Consider the following 25,759-nt stretch of genomic DNA (forward strand, 5'->3'; position numbering starts at 1 on the left):
GTTTTGTCATCTGTATAGTCCCATGTATTCTGTAATGTTTTGTTCTGTGATAGTAATTAATAATCGTACCATTTTTAATTGTCAGGGATCAGCCTTTGAAAGGCCTTTATGGCCTATTGTTGATTCCTCCACGTGTTATACATTTATTGCATTGCATCTTGCATAATGTAAGTTGCGCTCACGTAATGCTTGTATGTCTTTTTATCTACCCTGTGGAAATAAATGAAATGAAATATATGGTTTTTGGTAATAATTAACAATGATTACGATATGACAAACTTAATATGAAAGTAAGTTTTTTTTTTCACAACAGAAACTACATCTGGTTGATGTGAGGATGAGTAATACCCAAGAAAGCATGCAAACTTGCATATTTACTGAGGCTAAATCAAAAGCACTCAGGTTACATTAGTTTGATCTTTTGGCAACAGTTCAAGAAAAGAAAGTTGCCAAATTTGTCTAAAGTTAAAACTTCGAAGACTTATGAGGTTTAACATGAGACATATGACTAAGTGATATCCATTTGAATGATGGGCAGGTGGCATATGCGACTTCTAGAAATCTTCCTTAATTCATCTGAAGTTAAACAGCTGAGGAAAGTTAGTTTCTGAAAAATCAGATGAACAGGGGGAAATGTTTAATTAACAGATCCCACAAATTGTTAATAAGGAGTGAGAACATAAAGTAATTACTTAGCCATCTAGAAAGATAAGACTAGTAGGAGAGCAAAAACCTCTCTATGGATAATCGTAAAAGTTGATGGCTTGTTACATCTTCATACCAGTATTATTTAAGAGGTTGATATGTATCATAGGTAAGACATACATTAACTCGAAGAACTTAGAAGAAAGTAGGCAATGGAGGAATTTCATGGAAAACAATCACAAAAACAATATTTCAATTGAAATTGAAACCACGAGACGTTGATGTCAACTTCCTGAAGACACCTACAGAACTTTCAAGAATACTAGAGAAAAGCCATCTAAAGCACACCTGAAAAAACACCAAACAATCAGGAAAGATAATGAATGCTTATTCCACAAATAAGTTTTCTGTTACTCTACATGCGACAATACTACATTTACCTGATAGATAGGGAAATGAAAAGTATTTGCTTCCCTCTCTCTCTCTCTCTCTCTCTCTCTCTCTCTTTGGATGTTTTATGTTCTGTTGGTTAAAGTGTTTCAAATTGAGTTTGCCATATATTTCCATCCATATTATGTGACTATGCCAAGATAATCTATATCACTGGAAATTCAGTGGTGGACACTGAGGCGTAAACTCACAGTATTCAAGTGTGTACATTTGTAGTGGGCCAGGATTTGCAAAATGGAGATGTTAATGTATTGATAGATATAATTTCACTTCGTAAGGCTTTACTGTCATGAGACAATCCATCCTTTATGCATGTCTTGCCTGTACATCGCATGCACAAGTGATAAAGTACAAATGTAATATGGTGATACGTGCTCTCAGAGACTTATACTGAGCGCTACTTATAAGTAGTTTTTTTTTTTAATGTTTGAATACAGCATGTTAAGTGCTTACATGTATTTGAGATTGAAAGTCTCTTGGAAGGTTAGTCTTTTGCTTATCTCATGGTCATTCAGCTGGAACTTGAAAGCATACTAACCTTGTTTTTAGCATCACTTGAATAGTTTTTTTTTTTTTTGTTAAACATCCTTATTTCCAGTCTTCTTCACACTTTGAAATGAAACACATTATCTTCACAACTTCAAATGAATGCAGATAAAAGTGTCATTTTTAAATAGCTTTTGTCAAATATCATTATTTCCAATCTTGTACACATTTTGAAATGAAACACATATGTTCGCAACTTCAAGTGTAGATAAAAATATGTCATCTTTAAAATGGAAGTGAATAATGTACCTTAGGCATTAGTGTATAGCTTACACATCATGGAACGTTTATGTCATATTTTGTTGGATGTTACGTGGTTCCGATAGGTGTTTTCGTCAGTCACAGAATGATGTCTTTTCTATGCTAGTATTGTAGTAAGTGATCAAGATTCATATTGCCTGTACTGTGAACATGCATTTGTGTTTGTTTCCTGACATAGCTTTAATAAGTGTCTGCCTTTGTTGTATTTTTTAGGTTTTCCCAGGAGCAAAAGTGAGGCTGAGGCAGCAGGGCTGTGAGTACAAATTAAGATTTACATGTACCATCAATAGTTCTGGTGAGTATCGACGTGAACTACTTTAAAAAGCCAGCACATGTCCTGATTTACATGTGTTCCTACTTTTTCTCTAATGCCCTACTTTTTACCTGTCATGTCCTACTCTTTTCTACTTTTTAAAGATTCTGTTCCTACTTTATTCCTATTTTTTTTAAAATCACGAGCCACTAGTATTTAGCCGGGGGGGGGGGGGGGTGGGTAATTGCCCTGATACGCGTCTTACTCGTAATTTGAAGTCGTCAGTTTTAGAAACATCTTCAGCTGGTAAAAGGAGTCGTGAAACGTTTCGGGGGGGGGGGGGGGCAAGATGAATGGTATCCCCCAGTGTCTGAAGTCACTGGTACAAAAAGGTTAACTCGTAAAGGGTGTGTGTGTGTGGGGGGGGGGGGGGGGGGGGTTGTTAGCAGAATCCAACATGAACTACACTCGGCCTATCCTCAAAGCAAACGAGAATCTACTGTTGAAAACGAAGTTTGCCGCCTTTTCCCATTTGACCTTGCATGCAACATACATGTATTCATCACGTCTGCTAATCTCTGCTTGTGGTATGAGTGCACAATCATTACAAATGTCGCATCAAACTTTCTAATTACTAAGAACGAGTGTACTACAATTCCATCTGATAACGAAGTGAAAAAGGTAAATGACCCCTTCAACTTGACTTTCATACATCTAAATTGAGGGATTTTATTGTTCATGACAAAAGTGAGTGTGGGTTGCTATAGCAGTCTTAGGAAAGGGAAACTGGCTCAAATCATAAGGATACTGAAACAAGTAAGCAAAATTACTGGTGTGCAATATCTATGGGATGATATCTGTAGACAGGAAATTATTATAAGGTTGAGTATATAGTCTCATGCGCAAATCACCCCCTGTCTGGGAAATGGTGTAAATGCAAATGCCATGCCACATTCTCGGGTGTGCGTACATGTACTTTACCACTCGCATTCTTGTTTGTGCTGTAGCTGTAGCTGTTACATTCTTGTATGCCCTGCACCTGGTACATTCTTGTGTGTGCTGTTTCAGCCACATTCTCTGTGGGGTGGGATGTTGTTCAAATTTGTTGAGTTTCTATAAGGGGAGTTTTATGCAGGTAATAACTTTTTTTATTGATAGTGTTGTTTCAGATTTTTATAGGATGATATGTCAATATCTGTTTGTATGTGCTGTATCAACCTTATCTTCTTCTTTTTTTTGTATTTTATTGTATCTTACAACTGCTGTTATATATAATATCTGGATAGACATTAAGAAAAAAAAGGTGCAAAACTGGATGTCATGGATGTATATTTTGTCACTGAGTGTTAAGTTTCTCTGTGTTAAGAAATAATGATGTCTCTCTCAAAATATTCCTCCTTCTAGTAAAACTTTTAGTGATTTTTTAGATACACCTAACTACAAAACTATTTTTTTTACCCCACATATAAAGAAGAAATAACAAAGATCGTTGCCAATTTGAAAGAAGGAAAAAGTCCTGGCTACGACGGAATTGACAACCACTTGATAAAAAGCATCATCCCCCAAATAGTGGATCCCCTATAGTACGCATTATCAACTCATCGCAAATAGCATGAAAATTAAAAAGTAATTCCTATTTATAAGAAAGGGGAGAAGGATGATGTCAATAATTATAGACCCATATCTTTATTATCTTCTATTTCTAAGATTCATGAAAAAAAAGTGTACATCCGGACAGTACGTTTTCTTAAAACCTGCGACATATTTTCAAACTTTCTATTTTGATTCAGGGAAAATCACAGCACAACACACGCGTTACTCGCCCTTATCGACAAAGTCACACACGCACTCGACACATTTTCACACACAATAGGTATCTTCTTGGACTTCTCCAAGGCCTTTAACACGATTAACCATGGAATACTTCTCGCCAAATTATCCCATTATGGCATACGTGGAAATGTCTTGGAGTGGTTCACTAGTTACCTATTTGTACATGTCAACGGCTTTGACTCTGAAAATAGAACGATTACATGTGGTGTTCCACAAGGGAGCTTACTAGGCCCATTGTTATTCATTATCTATATCAATGATTTTCATAGATCCTCGGAGAAACTATCATTCATATTATTCGCGGATGACTCTAACCTTTTCTTTTCCCACCCTGACCCAAATATCTTAGCAAGAACAGTAAATGAAGAACTGAAAAAAGGTCATACCGTCGCCTCAATGGAAAAAGGGGTTAACGCATCCGAGCTACGCGGGGCTGCGCGAAAAAAGTTTTCGAGATAATCGACTTTAAAGGTTTTTTGGCTTCAAAATTGGGTTTAATCAAGGTTGATTCCTTCATTTCTTATATATAGTGTAGATTAACGATTAATTACTTTACAAGCGTACTTTCAGCGATAATCCTCATTAAATCTTTGAGTAATTACAATTTTTCCATTAGTAACCTTAATACAGCCATATCTTCGCGTGCTTTTGAATGGCAAAAAGGGGTTAACGCTAAAGCGCGCGTCGATAACCCCTTCTTGCCATTTAACATCGCACGAACTGACGGTGTTGAAAGGGTACTGTCACTCCATAACATGTGTGCATTAAGTTTGTCTGTACCCAATAGTGATTTTAACGTAACTGCTAGGCTTTATCAGTCGTGTCTTTTATATACTGTAGTGGGGCCTTATCCCCATTTTATTACTGGAAAATTCTAAATTATAGGATTCAATATATTGTATTTGTGAGAAATGCATTAACCCCATGCATACCAGACCACATTCCTAAGAGGACATCAATCGCTTTTTAGTATTAAAATTAGCAACATAAATTTCTTCATTTCTAAGTCAATTCTATGAAAATGTATGCTTTGTGTATACAATATGGCATAAAAACATGTGGCAATCCTTTCCAATCGAAAAAGTTGCCAATTTGCACCTACAACAGTGTATAGAATTATGTTGCCAATTTAAGGATTTGCAGCTTATTTTGCCTTTAGATAATTCCTGCAAGCTATTTCAACATATTTTGCCCGTGACAAAAGGGGATAATATTTTGCAGCATTGGTTATTTCATTTGGTACATAATTCATAATTTTTAAAGAAAAAATAATCAAGAGTTACGCATAGATAATACATGTATATTGTACGAGAAAATTTTAAATGTGGTCTGGTACTAAGCACAGAGATACTTTTGGGAATGAAAAACAGAAAATAAAATAGAACTTGCTCTTTATATCTTAAGACATTCTCGCAAGTGTTTCTAAATAATTTTCACGCTTTGAACAAATATTAGACTAACGATTTATTCATAGTTACACCTTGTAAACTATAGCTGATAATGTGCATGTATTCATTCGAATGCCCTCGAGACCATTCTTAAATAACTCACATAAATTATTTAGAAATTAATGAAGAAATTTAGAGCAATTACTACTGCTCAATGACTTGGCACAATGATCATGATCAAAATTAATACTACAATTTTTTTTGAGAAGTATTTTTCAAAGGTTTTCAGATTTATCAAAGCTATCTTTGTGCTTTAATGGTCTAATGTAGCTGACCAATGAAATACCAACAATGAAATCAAATCAAACACCATGTATGTTCAAATGAGTTTATTATATATATATATATATATATACAGCCAATTAACATTTAAATTGCGGCATCGGTCTACCTGACATGACACTTTTAAGCTATATATTCAAAATTTGAAGTCGATAAGTCACGCGAAATTCAAATAATACACATAAACAATACATGATTGATAGTTCTTGCTCAGACAATTGACATGTTTATTTGTTGAAATAATAGGTTTCTGTGTATAATTTGAAAAAAAAAACAAATGTTGAACATATTATTCATTATTGTAGAAGATATTTTGGAAAATATTGTAATAATATGGTAAAAATAAGGACTTCACACATCATTACATAATTACAAATAGGGACTGTAATACAGACTAATATTTGTTTCGAGGTATGAAAAAAGGTCGTTTGAAATTTAACGGCATAATGTTTTGCGTGTATACATCAAGATTCCAAACGTGAAAGCTTCAGATTGTCTAAAATTACATTTTAATCAACTTACGATGTTGCATAGCTATTCAAGGAACGAACCATCTTTAAGGCAGTTAATACAATTAAATTCATTTTATTTATTTTCTCAAAGTTACCTCATTTTTCCACAAAATGACCTCTGTGACCTTTGACCTTTAACCCAATGACCCCAAAATCGAACCAAAGTATTATTCCCCCCCCCCCCCCATATACCCTCATACTAAGTTTGATGTCAAACCATCACGGTTCTTGAGATATTGAAAAAAACAAAATGGGACGGACATACGCACGGATGGACGACCCGAAAACATAACGCCTGCGGCCACTTCGTTGGCGGAGGCATAAATATGAAACAATGCTAAATATCAAAATATTATTCACTTTCTTGTTCATGCTGTGCAGATATAGTTACGAAAGTGAAATCGACAATTAGATTAATACATTTCGAATAATACACAGTGTTGCATCTATGCAGGACTTGTGATGACATTCTGCCAGGTATATACTCGCGTCTCTAACTATGATACTTTTTCAAAACTTGTTGACATTTTTTTACTGTTCTTGCCTTTATTTACATTAATATGAATTCATGCTCTCCTTGCTGTCATTGCATCGCAGAATATCAAAATGCTAATCACAATTATTAGTTATGTTGTGAAAGTAATCTAAGAAAGTGAAATCGTGGCATTTCAAATTGCAACTTAGAAATCAATTTTCAAACAACACATTTGTAATTTTGCAGGGCATGTCACATTCTTCCAATACTTACATTTCAAAAAATAAAGATAATGGTGTAAATTAAGCATAAATTTTCTTCACTTTGGGCGAAAAACCCCAAATCTCATCAAGTTCATCGGAATATTTTGAAATACAAGAAGACATGTATTCAAATTTCCCAAGGTTTAAGGATTTGCAGATTCGATTCAATTCGTTTTGTAATTTATTATGATACAATTGTCACACAAGCACACATTATACCAGGTATTTCTGTAATTATTGTTAGTGTCCTTATTTGCACTTAATTTTGAATATTTCGAATTACCAATGGAAAAACAGAATTCCTAGAATACATTTTAATTCATCCAAAAATGTGTACATACTTACTGTATTTTCTATGTACAGGCCTACGTGTTCAATCTAAGTAATGTCCAAGTCCAAGTCATTGCATTCTCCCTTCAATGTGGTGCCCTAGTTGGGCAAAACGAAGTAAGCGACAAAAGTGATACTCCTTGTAATGACCAAAATGTGTCTCAAATTTGCAAGGGCATCAATGGAATATCACAATGTATAACCTATTATATCTCTGAGCAAGGTGAGTGTTTGTGCATTAAATTTGACTTGGAAGAAGAGCACATTAGGTGTAATATAAAAACGTCAATTACTCAAATTTGGATGGTATGTCTCTTGATTCCTTTTACCAAAGTAAGGCAGTATGAAATCTAAAGTTCCATTCCATATGCTAATAGGCTCTAATGCAGACATCAGGTTGGCTCATGTTATATACTGTATGTGTATCTCCGCCTTAAAGTTAGAAAGTCCTTTTGCAGACTTCCCTAAATACACCAAACACTCTATACAACTAATGATACTAGTATTTGGATCATGTCTGTGAAATGTCAAAGTCGCAAGATGTGTAGAATTCAAACGATGCACAAGAGTACTACAGCTGTATATGTATTTGTACTGTCGTCTGTGTTCAAGCCACAACAGTAGGCCTACAATATGATTCACTGTTCGGATGTTTGATGCATGTGTCCATCATTTTCCTCCTCCTCGGATTCATCACTCTGAGACTGTTGTACCTCTGTCGTGAGGTTTTCATAGTAGCTGTGATACATCGATGGGATAATGTTGTCCTTGCACAAACTAAGCAAATCTTGCTTCTTTTCCCTTGAGAGGGCGAGATGTTGCTTGTACAACAGAGGCAAACGCATGTCATTTCTTCGACTTGAGCCCGAGACGCGAACTTCTACGAAGTCTTCGTTGAAATCATACTTTATTTTGATGACAGAGGGGTCTGTCCTCTGTACGCGGATCTGACGAATTTTCAACCAGTTGACGGGATTGCCAGCCCTGTCTTTCTTCATGTACTTCACACAGGGTGTTGTCAACTGACGCAGATCAAGGAAGTCCTCTTTCGTCATGTGGGTAACTTCATACCGATTCCTGTTCCTTGCTGTTTGAATAACTGGTATCCACTGGTCGGGGTGATGGATTGTCACTCCCCTTTTGTTCCTTTCGATGCAGGAATGCATCGCGTCACATTCCATTTGAGTATGTCCGCTGATCAAGAATTTATGGTCAATGATGGCAACATTAGTGTGCAGAACTGCATATAGCAAAGTGCAAGCTATAATTCTGTTCCGATTTTGGCCTCCACAGCAGTCAGAAAAGAAACTTATGTGTGTGGTATCAGGATCAAGTGACTGCATGAACTTTAAGAGGCATGAGCCAATCTCACATGCTCCCCGCTTCGCTGTAGTCTCATGCCAGACAAAGCAATTTCCACATGCAGTAGCCTGGTTGTATACAGTGAAATTATACGTAGACATTTTCCGCTTGTAATAGAACGAAGATGTCTGGCCATAGGGTGTAGTCAAGACCTGTTGAAGATCAAAAGTAAAGGAGCTAAAGATTGGATCGATCTTTGCTCGTTCCTTGTCTCTTTGTTTCTCTTCTCTTGCACTTTCCTTTTCAGCAATGTGTTTCTTGTAGTTCTGCTCTTTAACTTCCCTTTCTTCCGGAGTTGAATTATTGAATGAAGCACATGTGTTACATTCATCTTTCTTCGGATGATGAAATCCCAAATTATATTGGGAATTGAAAATGTTTCTATACACTGCGAAGGAAACTGGTTTCGATACAGACGATTCGTACATTGCGTACATCTTGGAAACGCTTAAAGAAGGGTCCAGATATTTCCTTTTTGAAGACGCACGACAGTAATGTGATTCAACAACAGGAAATGAATCAATGTGTTCACATACTTTTTTAACATCTTCTTCTGAAGTTTTGTTCACTGACGGTAACTTTCCCCTCCTGTCTTCTCGTGCAAACGGGCCTTCATACTTCTTCAATGTATACTCAATAAGCTTGGAACCAATTCCCAAAGTACTGAGAAAGAAATGTTTGCACACTCGTTCCCTTTGTGATGTGAGCGGGAGATGGTATTTGTACATGTGACGCACTCGCTTCTGACTTTTTCTCTTTTTTCTAGGTATTGCTTTGGACCGAGAAATATGGTGATGAATAAAATCTCGCTGACGGGTGTAGGAGCCCGTTTTCCAGTAATCCTCGAACAATGTTTTCCTGTCTTCATCAGAGAACTTAGAGAAGCACTTATGGGGACATTTTGTGTTACACTTCTTTCCTATCTTTCTGGCAGGGATTGTTTTATTACGTACAACATATTCCTCTCCCCGATTACGTTTTCTTGACTGCTGTCTTTTCTTCCATTCTTCTGGATTCCGTTTTCTCTTCCTCCCACGTTTCTGAAATAGAAAATAACACATGATTAACTCTTTCTTTCTCCTTGCTACAAGTAGCACACAGAATGTAAAAAGGAAATTTGTTTCATAAGTTTATTGTAAAAAAGTGGGAATATACTGAAGGTTCAAAAATAATCCACAGAAACATGTCAATATGCAAGTGAAAAGTCAATATTAGATATGGGCCATGTTTCGTGAATACAAAGGTACTGTCCTACACTGAACCGTTTAGCGTCTAAAAACGTATGCGTTTTACAGCGAGTTTACAGACGTAAATTAGAGGTCGAAAAAACGGCACGAGGCAGTTCTCATATTAGTTTCCCTAAAATTCTGCAACAGTAAGTAATAATGATAATAATGATTGATGAGATTTGTAATGCGGCAAATCCACTCTGTAGAATGCTCCACGCGAAAATAGAAGAGTAAGATAGAAAGTAAATTATTAATACAAGGCATGGGTAATCAAAAGGTAGCATTAAAGAAGTGAGTTTTAAACTACTTTTAAAGGACTCTGATGAAGAGCAAAGTTTATCTAACTAAAAGGAGATTATTCCATACAGTGGAACCAGTCTGATCCTTGTGTGCCCCAAGTTGTAGCGAATTTTGGAATTTAGAATTTAGAAACTAAATTTCTGGCGCGTTTGCAATGGACTTGATTGTAAGCTATTGCAAGTCTGTAATTGAACTACAGTACATAACCCGTGTATGAAGAGCCAATCACACTTTCCGAAATAAGCAGTTACTAAGTGTAGATAATGATTTGACAGAGATTTTTGTTGTTGAAATACTGCTCATATTATCATAATTCATGACACCTTTCATATCATATAATCACCTCAGACTGACTGTCTTGAACCTCGTGCATGTTATCTTCATGTTGGGTATGCTGACCCTCTTGATGCTCGAGGGAGTCACGGTCACCTTGATCTTGCTCCGTCTCATATATTTCATCCTTCGAGTGATATATGGAGACAAGAAGCCAACGTAAGAGCATTATCTGAATATCTAACTGGACTCAGTAAAACAAAAAGAAACAGAGAATACAAAAAGGGGGTTAAATTTTTAGCAAAGTTTTCATTAGCCTTTCAAAAGCTTTGAAGGTGCCTGTGATGACATGTTAATAGTTTTAACTGAAAGCCCATGCTGTCTTCAGGGAACTATGTTATAAATTCACAAATCTATGAATTAAGAATAAAAAATATCGCTTTTATTCAAAACACGGGAAGAGGCTGCTATCGTTCTGCCTGGCTAAATTTCGGAGCTTAGTCAATTGCCGTTATGCCATCAGGAGAAATAAGCAAAATGCTAGTACACAAGCACAATTGATATGATTGTTTTAATAAGTTTGTGATTTAGAGGACTTATTGATAAGGAGAGCCTTAAAGACATTATGTCTCTTTTGCATTGAATTTGTGTATACAATTGGTGTAAAACAATAAGGTATATAATGAAGAAGACACTGTTACAAAAACCTTTGTGTAGTTTTTAGACCTGTAGGGTCTTCATTTGTGAAGTACAAACTACCGTTATAATTTGAATTTATTTTTTTCGAACCTCGAAAAAATATATTAGTCTCTGACACAGTCCTTTTTAATTACTTTTTACAAAATATTGAATAATGTCTTCTATAATGTACATTATGTTCATAATGTGTTTTGTAATTTAAATTACACACAGATAACTGTTATTTCAAGAAACAAAACTTCCAAGTGTCTGAGCAAGACTATCTCTCATGCACTGTTTACGTGCATTATTTGAATTTTACATGATTTAACTATTTCACATTTTGAATATACAACCTGCCCACCATGCTCTAGGGTTTACAGATGTTTGGATGGTTTTCTGCTGATCTGCAAAAAGGACGATATGTCTTTAATTGTGTGATTGCTTGTTGTCACACTGATTTATATTTGAAAGAGAAGAAAAAAATCCGTATTACCTTCTGCTGTTCAGCATCATCAAGGTTAAGTGAGACCTCCGGGTCTGGCTGCTCACGGTCGCTTCGCTCTCGCTCGAAGTCTGCATGGTTAAGTGAGACCTCCGGATCTTGCTGCTCACGGTCTCTTCGCTCTCGCTCGAAGTCTGCATGGTTAAGTGAGACCTCTGGATCTTGCTGCTCACGGTCGCTTCGCTCTCGCTCGAAGTCTGTAACATCCTACATATATATAATTATATATATATAATATATATATATATATCAGAATCAAACAGAAATGTAATTCTCATAAAGAACTAAACGCAATTTTAATTATCTATAATTAGTACGAGTCACACACAATGCATCAAAACATATCTGGTTTCAATTCCGACACTATTTCCGTTTACATGTGAACGAAGTGTTGAAGATTTCTTGTTTAGTTCTTATGCTATCTGCATTAGTTTGTTCGCAAGAAGAAATCAATATTAGAAATATTAGTTCATTTCCATTGACTTAAGTTTTTGTTTGATTTTGATTACAACATAGAAACATTAGAAATAATCATATGTTGTGGTACAGTCTCTGAAGAATTAGAATAAATATTGACTGGCAATGTTTATCACATTCAAGTTCATGTATGCATGTGTATATTGAATAACGAGCTCCAAGCTTACTGTAAGTCACCATGACAATATTTTTTATGAGAAGTTCATGAAAATAACAATAGTATGTCAAGGTCTGTCTACTATGTCAAGTATGTGAAACCTCACGCGGAATTATTGGTGAACTGTTAGTATTTAGTTTCTTTTTGATATTTTTAAATTAAAGCTTAGACTTAACGTGCTAACTCTTACCTCCCAAGCTTTGCCATCGTGACAACTGCAAGGATCCTTTGCGACAAAATGTTCATAGCAGATCAGCTTCCAACATGTCATACATTCCTGGTAAACTTCACGAGTACATCCTCTATTACAACAGAACATAGGTAGGCCCTGTTGCAGTTCATACAACGACTCAGGAAATGCTTGACTTATATCCAAGAAAGTACCTAAAATGGAAAACAAGTTAACACTCGTTGCCGAATTCCAATCACTTTAACTTTTCATTTATATTTCCATTCAATTGATCAAATGCCTCTTTTTAGTAAAACAACTAATTACTTTGAATGATTCCAAACACATTATCAAATGTCAGTTGCCTTATTGCTCACTTGTGTTTTAAGGGGGCGTGGCTCATTTCCATTTTGGAGATGGCTTACTTCAAGTCTTCGACAACAGATTCATTTTCATGTTTTCACACTAATGAAATTATAACCTCTTCGCCCGATATGTTAGAGAGGACTTGTATGTTGTTTTATCTTACACTTTCAAATCAATATTCCCTTATGACCATGAATTAGGTAATTACGTAGAATGTGACAGCCAACATTGTTTTAACTAACTGTTACCAACTCATGGCTTAAGTAATACATAAAATTATATTTCACACAAATAATACCCCACCGTCGTTACCAAGAAAAATGGGGTAGCACTGGAAAATGACATATGCCACTTATTCATATTAATTCACTTCCAAAATTTTAATAAGATTTTGTTGTTGATATTATAACCATGTGATATTTATTTAACTGTAAGAACGTATACATGAATTCTGTATCGTGTCTGCTTTGCTATCCTGCTCCTTAATTCAGTTTCCGGACTGCATACAATAATAATTTTATTTCACTAGGGTTTGCAGACTTGACATCGAATGGATGGTCATAAATGGAATTTAACAAAATTGTAGATGAATTACCCGAATTTGTGTCGATTTTGTTTTCTTTTAAGACACATACTGTCATACAGTCCCATTTGTAAATGCAATAATATATAATTTCTATTCAAGCAACCTGACCAGTTAAATTCAAGCCATTTACATTTCTCTAATTCCCATAAACTCTGGCACATGCCCATAAAACGGCTGTGCGTTCTGCCAATAATAATTTCTTATCATATATATCCACTATTGATCTTTCATTCAGGCTATTCGCAAAGTATATGTTGGTTGACAATTCTTAATCTTAATTGAGTACCTTTTGGGGTCAATTCTGGTAGAGATGACTCATCTCCACCATCCTCGTCATTAGTATCTGTTCCCACCGCTTCCTCAATAGAGTCTCCAGAAAATTGCATGGGCTCAGTGGCCTGGTAAATGTGGTCCATTCCTTTAAAAAAATGTTACAGAAAACTCTAGCATTTAGTTCATGTTTCCTTTTCAACAAATTATGATAAAAGCAATTGGATAGGTTTCACAGTGCTAGCAATTTGTTATCATACGCACTGCTGCTAATTAAGGGGCTTTCGCAATCAGTCATGTGATCGCTTGCGATTGCTTGCGATCCTGTACAAAGTATACTATCAAGAAATAATGGCAATAGCGATCGCACAACCAATTGTGAAAGCCCCTTTCCCCAGACAAAAGGGGTAGCCATCGAAAAATTACATGTGCCACTTATTTCCTTTCATTGTCTTTCAAAATGTGAACAATATTTTGTTGGTGATATCATAACCATGTGATATTTATTCCAACTGTAAGAACGTATACATGAATTCTTTATCGTGTCTGCTTGGCTATCTTGCTCCTTAATTCAGTTTCCAGACTCCATACAATAATCACATTTATATCACTAGGGTTTGCAGATTTGACATCGAATGGATCATCATAAATGGAATCTAACAAAATTGTAGATGAATTACCCGAACTTGTGTCAATTATATTTTCTTGTCAAGACATATACTGTCATACAGGCCTATTTGTAAATGAAATAGATATATAATTTCTATTCAAGCAGCATGACAAGTTGAATTCAAGCCATTTACATTTATCTAATTCCCGGAACTCTGGCATATGCTTGTGAAACGGTTGTGCTTCTGTCAATAATAATTTCTGAACATCGTATATCCACTCTTAATCTCTCATTCAGGCTATTCGCAAGTTATATGTTGGTTAACATTTCTTAATCTTAATTGAGTACCTTTTGGGGTCAATTCTGGTAGAGGTGACTTATCTCCACCATCCTTGTCATTGGCTGTTCCCACTGATTTCTCAATTGAGTCTTCAGAAAGTTGCATGGGCTCAGTGGCCTGGTTAATGTCATCCATTCCTTTAAAAAAAATGTTACAGAAAACTCTAGCATTTAGTTCATGTTTCCTCTTAAGTATATTATAATACAAGCAATTGGATAGGTTTGACCAAGTGCTAGTCATTTGTTATCTATTATAATTATGTCACAGGAAGACTTTAGAATACGCAGTAGAATACTATAATGAACCTGTCCCTAAAAGTATTTTAAATAATGCAGATAAATTCTCACGCTCATTTAAATTTATGTGTGTGCTAATTTATATCTATATAAACACACTTTGTTCAGTCAATTCTGCCAAGGACAGCTCGTCAGCATTACGGTAGTTGGTTATGTTCATTTTTATCATATTTCATTGACCAGAATGACTCAAATCCAGACCTGCACTTTGTTGTGATCAACATCCATGGAAGATTTAAGCTAGGCAATTACAAATTGGTATAGTGCAATGTGTTTTAATTTTTATTTCAAATTTTCCTTTCCATACCTGGCTTAATCAATTCTGCTAGGGGCAAGTCGTCGTCGTCGTCACCACTGTCGTCTTTGTCACTACCATGTTGTCTGGGCTGGGTTATGTGGTTCTTTCCTGAAAGAGTATGCAACAAATCACTCGAAAACAATGGCAATTTTTAGAATGTTTTCTTCCAGCAAATCATAATACAAGCAGTTCGATAGGTTTGACCAAGCTCTAGTCCTTTATCATAATTATGCTCTGGAAGAACTTCAGAATATGCAGTCAAAATAGTATAATGAACTTGTCCCTGATGTTAATGGAATTGAATATCTGTCAATGATTTTTTTTTTTTTTTTAAAAGAGGGAAATTACAAGCACGTTACTCTCTACCACTTTACCGTAGCTGGGTTTTTTTTCTGTATATACCTGGCTTGATCAATACTGCTAGGGGCAAGTCATCGTTGTCGTCACTGCTGTCGTCTTTGTCACCACGATGAAGCACTGATTCATTCTTGGCATCGGTAGTAGAAAGTTCCTTAAGTGGGCCTTCGAAAAGTTGTCTGGGCTGGGCTGTGTGGTTCATTTCTGAAAGAGTATATCAGAAGAGAAGTGTGTAAATAAATATTGGCAGAGTAGCACAACGTTAACCAAGGTACACAGACCATACGTGTTCTAATTGTTCAGGAAATTATTGCACTCGGTCCTTACACATGTTATTGTTTGAACTATACAATTCTGGTTTTAACAATCAACTTTTTTGGATTCTTATTAAATTTCTTGTTCTACCATTTCAAATCTTATCTTTACTTAACACTGGCCGATGACTTTTGTTTTGAACATATTAATTGTAATACTCACTTTACTCTCCTTATCAAGCTGTGACAACATCTCAGTCTCAGCTAGTTGTATTTCAAATTATTACAATCACATCAACACACCGAAGGTGACTGAGATTAGTTCCATTAATATTGAATCCTTTGTTTTCGTTATCCTATCATTTTAAAGAAATACATTGGTTGATATGGGATGCCCCAATACAATCTCGCACAAATCATTACAAACCTTGTTGGGTTGAATTAGCACGAGGAGACTCCTCTTCTTTTTCAATGTAGGAGCTGGTACTTGGGGCTTCATCATCACTGCAGTCATCATCATAAATTTCCTCAGTGTCTATAATTGTCGCCTTCCAGATGTCCTTCCTCCTTTTACCACATTTCATTTCTATTGTATTCCCTGGTAGAGGAAGTCCGATACATTTCACCTCACTCAGTTTGACGACATTGCGGGATTTATCTCTTTTCCATTCCACATACATCAAGAGGTCAGTTTCAGGTCCAGGGTGAACACCACTGTCACCACTGACGTCTTTGTCACTACCATGTTGTCTGGGCTGGGTTATGTGGTTCTTTCCTGAAAGAGTATGCAACAAATCACTCGAAAACAATGACAATTTTTAGAATGTTTTCTTCCAGCAAATCATAACACAAGCAGTTCGATAGGTTTGACCAAGCTCTAGTCCTTTATCATAATTATGCTCTGGAAGAACTTCAGAATATGCAGTCAAAATAGTATAATGAACTTGTCCCTGATAATGTAGAGTTGTAAAAATGGAATTGAATATCCGTCAATGATTTTTTTTTTTTTTTTTTAAAGAGGGAAATTACAAGCACGTTACTCTCTACCACTTTACCGTAGCTGGGTTTTTTTTCTGTATATACCTGGCTTGATCAATACTGCTAGGGGCAAGTCATCGTTGTCGTCACTGCTGTCGTCTTTGTCACCACGATGAAGCACTGATTCATTCTTGGCATCGGTAGTAGAAAGTTCCTTAAGTGGGCCTTCGAAAAGTTGTCTGGGCTGGGCTGTGTGGTTCATTTCTGAAAGAGTATATCAGAAGAGAAGTGTGTAAATAAATATTGGCAGAGTAGCACAACGTTAACCAAGGTACACAGACCATACGTGTTCTAATTGTTCAGGAAATTATTGCACTCGGTCCTTACACATGTTATTGTTCGAACTATACAATTCTGGTTTTAACAATCAACTTTTTTGGATTCTTATTAAATTTCTTGTTCTACCATTTCAAATCTTATTTTTACTTAACACTGGCCGATGACTTTTGTTTTGAACATATTAATTGTAATACACACTTTACTCTCCTTATCAAGCTGTGACAACATCTCAGTCTCAGCTAGTTGTATTTCAAATTATGACAATCACATCAACACACCGAAGGTGACTGAGATTAGTTCCATTAATATTGAATCCTTTGTTTTCGTTATCCTATCATTTTAAAGAAATACATCGGTTGATATGGGATGCCCCAATACAATCTCGCACAAATCATTACAAACCTTGTTGGGTTGAATTAGCACGAGGAGACTCCTCTTCTTTTTCGATGTAGGAGCTGGTACTTGGGGCTTCATCATCACTGCAGTCATCATCATAAATTTCCTCAGTGTCTATAATTGTCGCCTTCCAGATGTCCTTCCTCCTTTTACCACATTTCATTTCTATTGTATTCCCTGGTAGAGGAAGTCCGATACATTTCACCTCACTCAGTTTGACGACATTGCGGGATTTATCTCTTTTCCATTCCACATACATCAAGAGGTCAGTTTCAGGTCCAGGGTGAACACCACTGTCACCACTGACGTCTTTGTCACTACCATGTTGTCTGGGCTGGGTTATGTGGTTCTTTCCTGAAAGAGTATGCAACAAATCACTAAAAACACACAGGCAATTTTTAGAATGTTTTGTTTCAGCAAATTATAATACAAGCAGTTCGACAGGTTTGACCAAGCTCTAGTCCTTTATTTTAATCATGCTCAGGAAGACTTTAGAATATGCAGTAATAATGGTATAATGAACTTGTCCCTGATAATGTAGATTAAATGAACTTTCAATTTCACGCTCACTTATTTCTACATAAGTGCTAATTTATGTATATTACACACCCTGTTTAGTAAATTCTACCAAAGGGCAACTCATCAGCATTACGGAAGTTGGCTATGTTTATTTATACATTAAATTTTAATTGACGAGATCGACTCCAATCCTGCAATTCGTTGTAATCAACATACCTTGAAGAATTAAGATAGGTAATTTAAAAATGGAATTGCATATCTGTCAATGATTTTTTTTTTTTTTTTTTTTTTTTAAGAGGGAATTTACAAACACGTTACTCTCTACCACTTTACCGTAGCTGGGGTTTTTTCTGTATATACCTGGCTTAATCAATACTGCTAGGGGCAAGTCATCGTCGTCGTCACTGCTGTCGTCTTTGTCACCACGATGAAGCACTGATTCATTCTTGGCATCGGTAGTACAAGGTTCCCTAAGTGGGCCTTCGAAAAGTTGGCTGGGCTGGGCTGTGTGGTTCATTTCTGAAAGAATATGCAATAAATCACTAAAAACACTGGCAATATTTAGAATGTTTTCTCTCAGCAAGTTATAATACAAGCAGTTTGATAGGTTTCACCAAGCTCTAGTCCTTTATTATAATTATGCTCAGGCAGACTTGAGAATGTGCAAGTAAAAATAGCGGGATTTATTACTTTTCCATTCAACATACATCAACAAGTCAGTTTCAGGTCCAGGGTGAACTGGATGAGTGAAACATACAAGTATTTGAGTACTTTTAGAGTACGGTAATTGGGTTAATAGTTTCTGCCAAACTTCATTTCAGTTATTTGCTCTAAAATTAATAGATATTAATCTGCATTCATGCCAAGGAATAAACACATAGATATTCCGTTTAACTTTAAATTACATTTAGCCACTTAGCTGCATACTAAAGTACATCACAAATGTTATAAATATTACAAAATTATTACAAATTAAAAGACGGAGCGAATAGCATTCTTATACATCATGACATGGAAATGTCATATAACATTCCCCTCCCCTAACATTTGAAATTGAATATATCTGGCAACAAACGATGGATCAATTTTAAATGGCATTTTCACCCTTACCATCAGACTTGTTCTCCAGAGGCCCTTCCATGCTGACGTCTATATGATTGTACTGTGAGGCTTCCAGTAACAGTTAAATGGTGTCCTAAAATGATTTAAGAGGATACAGATACAGAAGATTTACATATATTTGATATTTTATATGGAATTCACGAGCCCACTGTAAATCTGAAAATGGTATAGATCTAAGGGTTGTCCAAAAGGTCAAGTAAAGAGGGTAGTTTTCAGGGCAGCTGGACATGTCATGTACGCAACGTGAATACTGAAAACGGTATGAAATTCAGTCATAATGGCTGTCCAAAAAATTGTATATTTTTGTGCTGTTACGTACTTACGGTCCACTCCAGTGTCATTTTTTGTTTTGTTAAATGCAAATGGACAAATGGATGGGTTTACGCAATGCAAATGACGTTTTTTTAGAAAAATAGAATGGTGTTCCACGTCTAGATAGAGATCTAGACAAACTCAAACTACAGTAGATCTAAAGACTTAGCATATTATTGAGGTAGTGGCTATTCTTGCGACGAGTCATCGCTCGCACAGCCACTGACTTAGCCACAGTCGGTATTTTGTGTATCGCGAGATAGCTAGCGATAGACGAGTCTACTTGTCTAGTCTCTAGTAGAGGCATAGATCAATCTACTCGTGAAATAGGCCCCATCACTACAAATACATATGATATGGGACCTTACATGCTGATCGATCATAACTCTCTATATCAAATTACTGATCGCGCTCAGAACCAACAGATGTGAATTGTACAGACTACAGCTAGGGCCTACAGGATTTATACGGCAGTGGGGCTGGTGAGCACAGTATCATAGATCTACTCGTGTTTACGACCCCACCAAACGGCGTTTGCGCGCTTACCACATTGGTGGGGCTGATATCCACCGTGCATCTTTTATATAACCCTAAACCTAACCTATCAATATGTCGCGATTTCCTTAACCCTCGGCCTTGAATCAGTCTCCTACATGTATATCAGGATTTCCCCAACCCTACCTAGGCCGTGAGTCTGCCTCCTTATCGCGATCTTCCTAACCCTAGGCCGTGAATCTGTCTCTTATATCGCGATGATCGATTCAAGTAATGGGGCCGGAAACACGATTTTGCCTCTCTAACGTTAGAATCTAGAAATATTACCTAACGCTAGATCTAGATTTTACACAAAATAATGAATGGGGCTATGCGAGTGACGTGACAATGTAGGACTTAAGTTCGAAGCCGATATCGACCCTACCCGTGATCCGATCTCGCTCAAAATTTGGAAGACTGACTTGATGTTTGAGAACATTTCCTGCGAGTGTAACTTATTTAGATCTAGATCTAACCACTAGTGTTAGGTCTATCTAGAGTCGAGCCTCTAAATGTTAGGTCTAGAAATTTCGTGAAATTCTACTCGGGAGAACATATATTATGAGCATGGATACGAAACTAAATTAGCGCCCAAACTAACATCTAGATCTAGGGTCTATACATATCTATACATATCTATATTCTATAATATTAAAATTATAGACCAGATCTAACTTTAGTCTCAGACTAGATTATAGTCTAGGTCTATCTAACTACTTACTAACTTAGATCTAGATCGAGGTCCAGCAAATCTAAATTGTAAGTAATCCTATGAGAATCATGCTGCTAATTCTACAAAAAAAAACCCCAACAGCAATTAAAATAGTGTTAACATAAAGTCGTCTAACTTAATTAGATCGGCATTATCGTGAAATAAGTCCCCAGTCCATTCACTGCCGTTTATTTCGTCAGTGCTGTTGCCCGTTACCCTCTCCCATCGACTTTGTATACGGAGCGAGCGCACGAGCGAGGTGAGTGGTGGCTGATTTCACGATTTGGCCCTTAGATCGATCTAGATCTACTAAGGTTTATCCTTACCATTTTTCCGATTCGTCTGAACTCTGACGTTCGTCGTCGATCACGGGTAGATCTACGGAGTATGAGATAGTTGACGTCCTTCAATTCAGCAGTCCAATGCAATTAATGATATCATATTGAAGTCAATTTTAATACCGGTAGACTCTGCGTACTAACCGTACCCATTATGCATACTGTACATGTACATGGCATATTGAGCATGCAGCCGATGCGCTAGCTCATCTCAGGCGGCGCGCGCGCGCGCGTCAGAACGACGATAACGCCTTTTCACTTGTCAGGACGCATTGCAAGCGAAATTACGAGAAAGCGTTATGTGGTTGTGCATGAACGATAACCCCTTTATGCTTCTCGTACCATGCTTTAGGCAAGAGAAGCGAAAGAGCGCATTCACGTTAACCCCTTTTTGCTACCACAAAGACGTGCATACGGCACGTTATCGCCTTTTTCTTTTGGGATTTTTTACAAAATTAGATCGAATTTGACATATCTGTTGATATGAAAATGTAGCTCATGCCATCTGCTTTCGAATGACAAATTTTTATTTTCTTGGAAAATTTGAGCCCGAAGGTGCGCTAACCCCTTTTTCCATTGAGCCGACGAAAGAATGTCAAAAAAATACTGCTGTTCGTCTTTGATGCATATTCAAATTGTCTCGCCTTTTACATACTTTAATGATGCAAGATCTTATGTCTAGCACTTAGTAAGTCTCATGTAGAATTTAAATTATTATTCACATGAATAAAATAAATCTGCATGTCCTTGTAAACAAGGCATTGCTTTGAAAAAGCTGAATATTACTAATTGCATTTGGGAAACAGTCTACGACAATCAAACTTGATTATTATCAGAGACTTTAACATCTTAATTAGACCTAGACTCTACATTACCATTGTATTCACATCCGTTGGTGATGTACACGACCCTGTACTTTTCCTTTTCTTTTCTGAGACAGTCCAGTTCTTCGCTACTACATGGCACCAGTCATCTGAAAGAAAAGAACTTTTGATTAAAATCAAACATCATGGCACAAGATACAACTTTAATTTTGAGAAGAAAAAAAAAATCAGCCAACAAAACTGAAGTTGAAATTATTTTGCTCTATTTATATTAAACATAAAACAAAATGGTAGGCCTACGCAGGATCAAAGAATGTCAAAAAATGCTGCTGTTTGTATTTGATGCATATTCAAATTGTCTCGTCATTTACACATTTTACTGATGCAAGATATTATGTTTAGCACTTAGTATGTCTCATGTAGAAATTGAATTATCATTCACATGAATATAAATCTACATGTATTTGTAAACATGGCATTGCATTGAAATAGCTGAATATTACTACATGTACCTGCATTTGGGAAACAGTCTATGACAATCAAACCTGTTTCTTATCAGAGACTGTAACATCTTGATTAGACCTAGACTCTACATTATCATTCAGCTTTTAAAGGTATTAACCATTCACCTATAAAACACTGGCATTGTCATGTGCATCATATTTCTTTGATACTGCACATATTTTCATGAAGTCTGCACAAGAATGCAAATGAAACACGTCTGCTGTTTGGTATTTATGAAAAAAAAAAGTCACTAACCCGGAAGTCCTTGGCCTTAGGAATAACACGTGGCGAGTTAGTAGGAATTGACGTTAAAATAGAATAATAGATCTACTAAATAGGCCTTTGCCTCATGAATGTCTGGTCTAATTATAGACTAAGTGAAGTCTAGACCTTTCACTTTTAAGTTACCAGTGGTTCACAAAATATATATTATAGATCTAGACTACATCTAGATCTAGACATCTAATACTATTAGATCTTGGCAACTTTTGTCTTTGTGACACGAAATTAACACGTCACGAATGATATTGCGGCGATATCCAACAGGATGACAGTACCACTATTACTGAATCAGTAAGTTGACATAGATAACTAACATCAACTTGTTAACGTACGTTAGAGATGGCACCATACAATAACCGGTGACACTGACACTGACAGATCTAACGACTACATTTAGACTAACGTTAAAGAGTTAGACTCGCCATCTCAGTAAGTCGGCCAAAGACAAAGTCAATACAGGGCTAAGTCAGTGTTACTGTTATGTTAGGCCTAACAAATGTTAACGGGTTAGGTCTACCAGGACTCAAGAGTCCTGGTTAAATCAGTCGAGGGACATTTCTTAGAAGCCTTCGATTCCAAGAATAAAAAGGGTGAAAGAACAAAGGGAAAAAAGGAAAGAAGAAAGGACAAAAGATTATGTATGGCTGCTGTGGAAATCGACAGCGCTACTGTATCACTATCAATCACGCGTAAATATGTAAACGCCATTTGGTTGGGCCGCATTCACAAGTTTTAGGGAAAAAAAGCCCCACCGCTGTGCTTCAAAGGTACTCCACTCGAACTAACGTTAGACATAATGTCACATATCTACACACAGTACGGTACTAGGGCTGAATTCACAAGTATACTATAACACTGCACTGTACAGGAAAGCCACCTAACCTGTAGAGTACTACTCGTAGTGTTTAGGTAGTATCACTAGACCACATACTGTCATAGATGACATCTACACCAACGCTGCACACTGGAACTGGTCCGACGGTCCCTGACCAGGAAAAATCACTGTTGGACACTGACCAGTAACTTTTTCAGGAATGGACCAGTAAAAATTGGGGGGAAAATGGGTGGACTCTACCTACTATTACCACTAGTCTAGATGTAGATCTAGAGCTAGACTATAGACTCTGTGTTAATTTGACTTGGTCTTAGACTTCAGCTGATCTTAGTTTTAGTAACTGGCATTACAAGTAAAGTCTTAACTTAGACTTAATAGTTAAACTTGAAAGTTAAAGTCTAACATGTCTAACTTTATTCTTTACTCTTCCTTTGAGTTTTACTTTTAGACTTTTTACTTTTTTTTAGTTTAGTAGGCCTACTTTGTCAATCTCATGATTTCATTTTCAACTCAAGTCAAGGCATAGCCACGAGTGTCTTCGAGACTGACATCTTGCATGTCTTGCACACAGACGTTACGACTACAATACTCAGTAGTCTAAGAAGTAACGACATAAGTTGAAAAGAAACTATAAATAATATGATTTGGGATCTAATTTGAAATTGGATGGCGTTTACAGACTAGGCTTCATAAGCATCACGCGATTGAATACATGGGACTACACTCTACCGCAATTAATGGTTATGGTAGTCCAACTGAAACTGTTATTTTGAGCATGATTTTGATAGGATTATAGCTTACCATTCACTTCACTCGTGGACAGTGGGCTGGCTTAGGTCGTCATTCATCTTTCAGAAGGTTTGGTTCTCACTCTGAGATCTGGATTAGGGCAAAAACCTAATTCTAGGCCAGTAAGTTGAACAAAGCTCAAAATAATACAACTGCGACGGTTCGTAAAACCCGCATTGCTCTTCACCCTAGCAATTCGGGTTTCACGAACCGGCGTATCTTTACTGCGTCGGTTCGTGAAACCCCTTTTTCTCAATTTCTCGATATTTCGAGTACCGTCGTTTTTTTCTTTCTTTGATAAAATTAAGAATAATTAATTTTGTGATCTAAAATTTTGGGATTTGGTAGAGTTTTGAAAGCACTTTCATTTGGTACCAATATCTCGATTTTGAAAATTTTGACCAAAATCGAAATAGCGTCGGTTCGTGAAAACACCGACGACATACGCGTAGTATAATTATGCACATAGATAAAACACAAACAGAAAGGTTACCGGCATCATCGGCAGTTTGTTTTAAGCACTATTCATTTCAAACATATCTTTCAAAATATTAAACATTCTTTTATATGATTTCACTATCTTCACCAATAAGAATTCATTATCAGTACCTTTGGGTGTTTGAAAAATATTTATTGCTGAGGATGGCGCGAATCTTGAGAAAAGTATTAGAAGTCTAAGGTTCCATGATAGAACTTGACGTGATATTGATCTGCATGAGATATCTTCTGAAGATAGTGACAACAACAACAACAATAATAATAACAATGATAATAATAGAATAACAATGATAATGACATGGCATTGCAATGGCTCAACTTAATTTAGAAGCGGCTAGCTCCCCATAAACCATGAAATTTGCGTTCCTCAATATATGAACGCCAGATATCTTATTTTTTCAACAAAATTTCAAATAAAAAGACTCAATTTCAGATAGTTTTGCGAATCCCCTACCGCACCAACTATCCGTCAAAACCGGTAAGAAGGTATAATGTTGTAACTTTATTTCATCTCTGGCTCTCTCTACCTGCGCATGCCATTGTCCTATTTGTGCGCACGCCAGAGAATGAGCGCTTGTTAAAACGCGCAGAGTTAAGCAAGGCGCATTTGCCCAAGGGAGCAATCTTATTGGTTGAAATGTCTTAGATGCTACTTCTAACGATATTTCCTATTGGATATGATTATTGCGATGGGCGTGGTTATCATGACTTACAACACCGTTAAAACAGTTTTCAGAATACCGATTTACAACTGTTTTAGCGGTGTTGTAACTCACAGACTTACAACACAAGTTACAACACAAGTTACAACAGAGATAAAACGGTGTTCAGAATGCCACCCCTGTACAGTAGATGGCAGCGCACTGTTTAATGCGCTCGACTTGAATATTCGGCGCAGTGACCTTGCGTTGTTTTATCATGACGTCACAATGGTCATGTCTAAGCATCATAA

General features: G+C 36.5%; 2 protein-coding genes across 2 annotated transcripts; both read right to left on the reverse strand.

Moving 5' to 3' along the window:
* Positions 1 to 11,343: 11,343 nt before the first annotated feature.
* LOC139724289 (uncharacterized) lies at positions 11,344 to 15,485 on the reverse strand. The gene is made up of 5 exons (XM_071635434.1): positions 15,224 to 15,485; positions 14,629 to 14,757; positions 13,687 to 13,818; positions 12,470 to 12,663; positions 11,344 to 11,852 (listed from the first exon to the last, which is right to left on the reverse strand). The coding sequence occupies exons 2-5, from the start codon at positions 14,753 to 14,755 to the stop codon at positions 11,592 to 11,594; spliced, it is 714 nt and encodes a 237-aa protein (XP_071491535.1). The 5' UTR covers positions 14,756 to 14,757; positions 15,224 to 15,485; the 3' UTR covers positions 11,344 to 11,591.
* A 1,232-nt stretch (positions 15,486 to 16,717) lies between these two features.
* Positions 16,718 to 20,717, reverse strand: LOC139724290 (uncharacterized). Its single transcript, XM_071635435.1, has 4 exons — positions 19,168 to 20,717; positions 18,418 to 18,576; positions 17,545 to 17,892; positions 16,718 to 17,067 (listed from the first exon to the last, which is right to left on the reverse strand). The coding sequence occupies exons 1-4, from the start codon at positions 19,196 to 19,198 to the stop codon at positions 16,877 to 16,879; spliced, it is 729 nt and encodes a 242-aa protein (XP_071491536.1). The 5' UTR covers positions 19,199 to 20,717; the 3' UTR covers positions 16,718 to 16,876.
* Between the last annotated feature and the right edge of the window lie 5,042 nt (positions 20,718 to 25,759).

The sequence above is a fragment of the Diadema antillarum genome, unplaced genomic scaffold, assembly GCF_040938485.1.
Source record: "Diadema antillarum isolate AM-2024a unplaced genomic scaffold, OU_Dant_1.0 scf00000210, whole genome shotgun sequence".
In the NCBI taxonomy this organism is placed as follows: domain Eukaryota; kingdom Metazoa; phylum Echinodermata; class Echinoidea; order Diadematoida; family Diadematidae; genus Diadema; species Diadema antillarum.

Bases quoted from the DNA above. Each gene is read 5' to 3' on its own strand.
- LOC139724289 (XM_071635434.1), bottom strand. From the start codon at position 14,755: ATGGATGACATTAACCAGGCCACTGAGCCCATGCAACTTTCTGAAGAC. The intron at 12,664-13,686 runs GTACTCAATTAA...TTTCCATTTTAG, and splicing joins ACCAGAATTGACCCCAAAAG to GTACTTTCTTGGATATAAGT. The intron at 11,853-12,469 runs GTAAGAGTTAGC...ATATATATGTAG, and splicing joins ACGATGGCAAAGCTTGGGAG to GATGTTACAGACTTCGAGCG.
- LOC139724290 (XM_071635435.1), bottom strand. From the start codon at position 19,198: ATGGAAGGGCCTCTGGAGAACAAGTCTGATG. The intron at 17,893-18,417 runs GTATATACAGAA...ATACTCTTTCAG, and splicing joins AGCAGTATTGATTAAGCCAG to GAAAGAACCACATAACCCAG. The intron at 17,068-17,544 runs GTTTGTAATGAT...ATACTCTTTCAG, and splicing joins TGCTAATTCAACCCAACAAG to AAATGAACCACACAGCCCAG.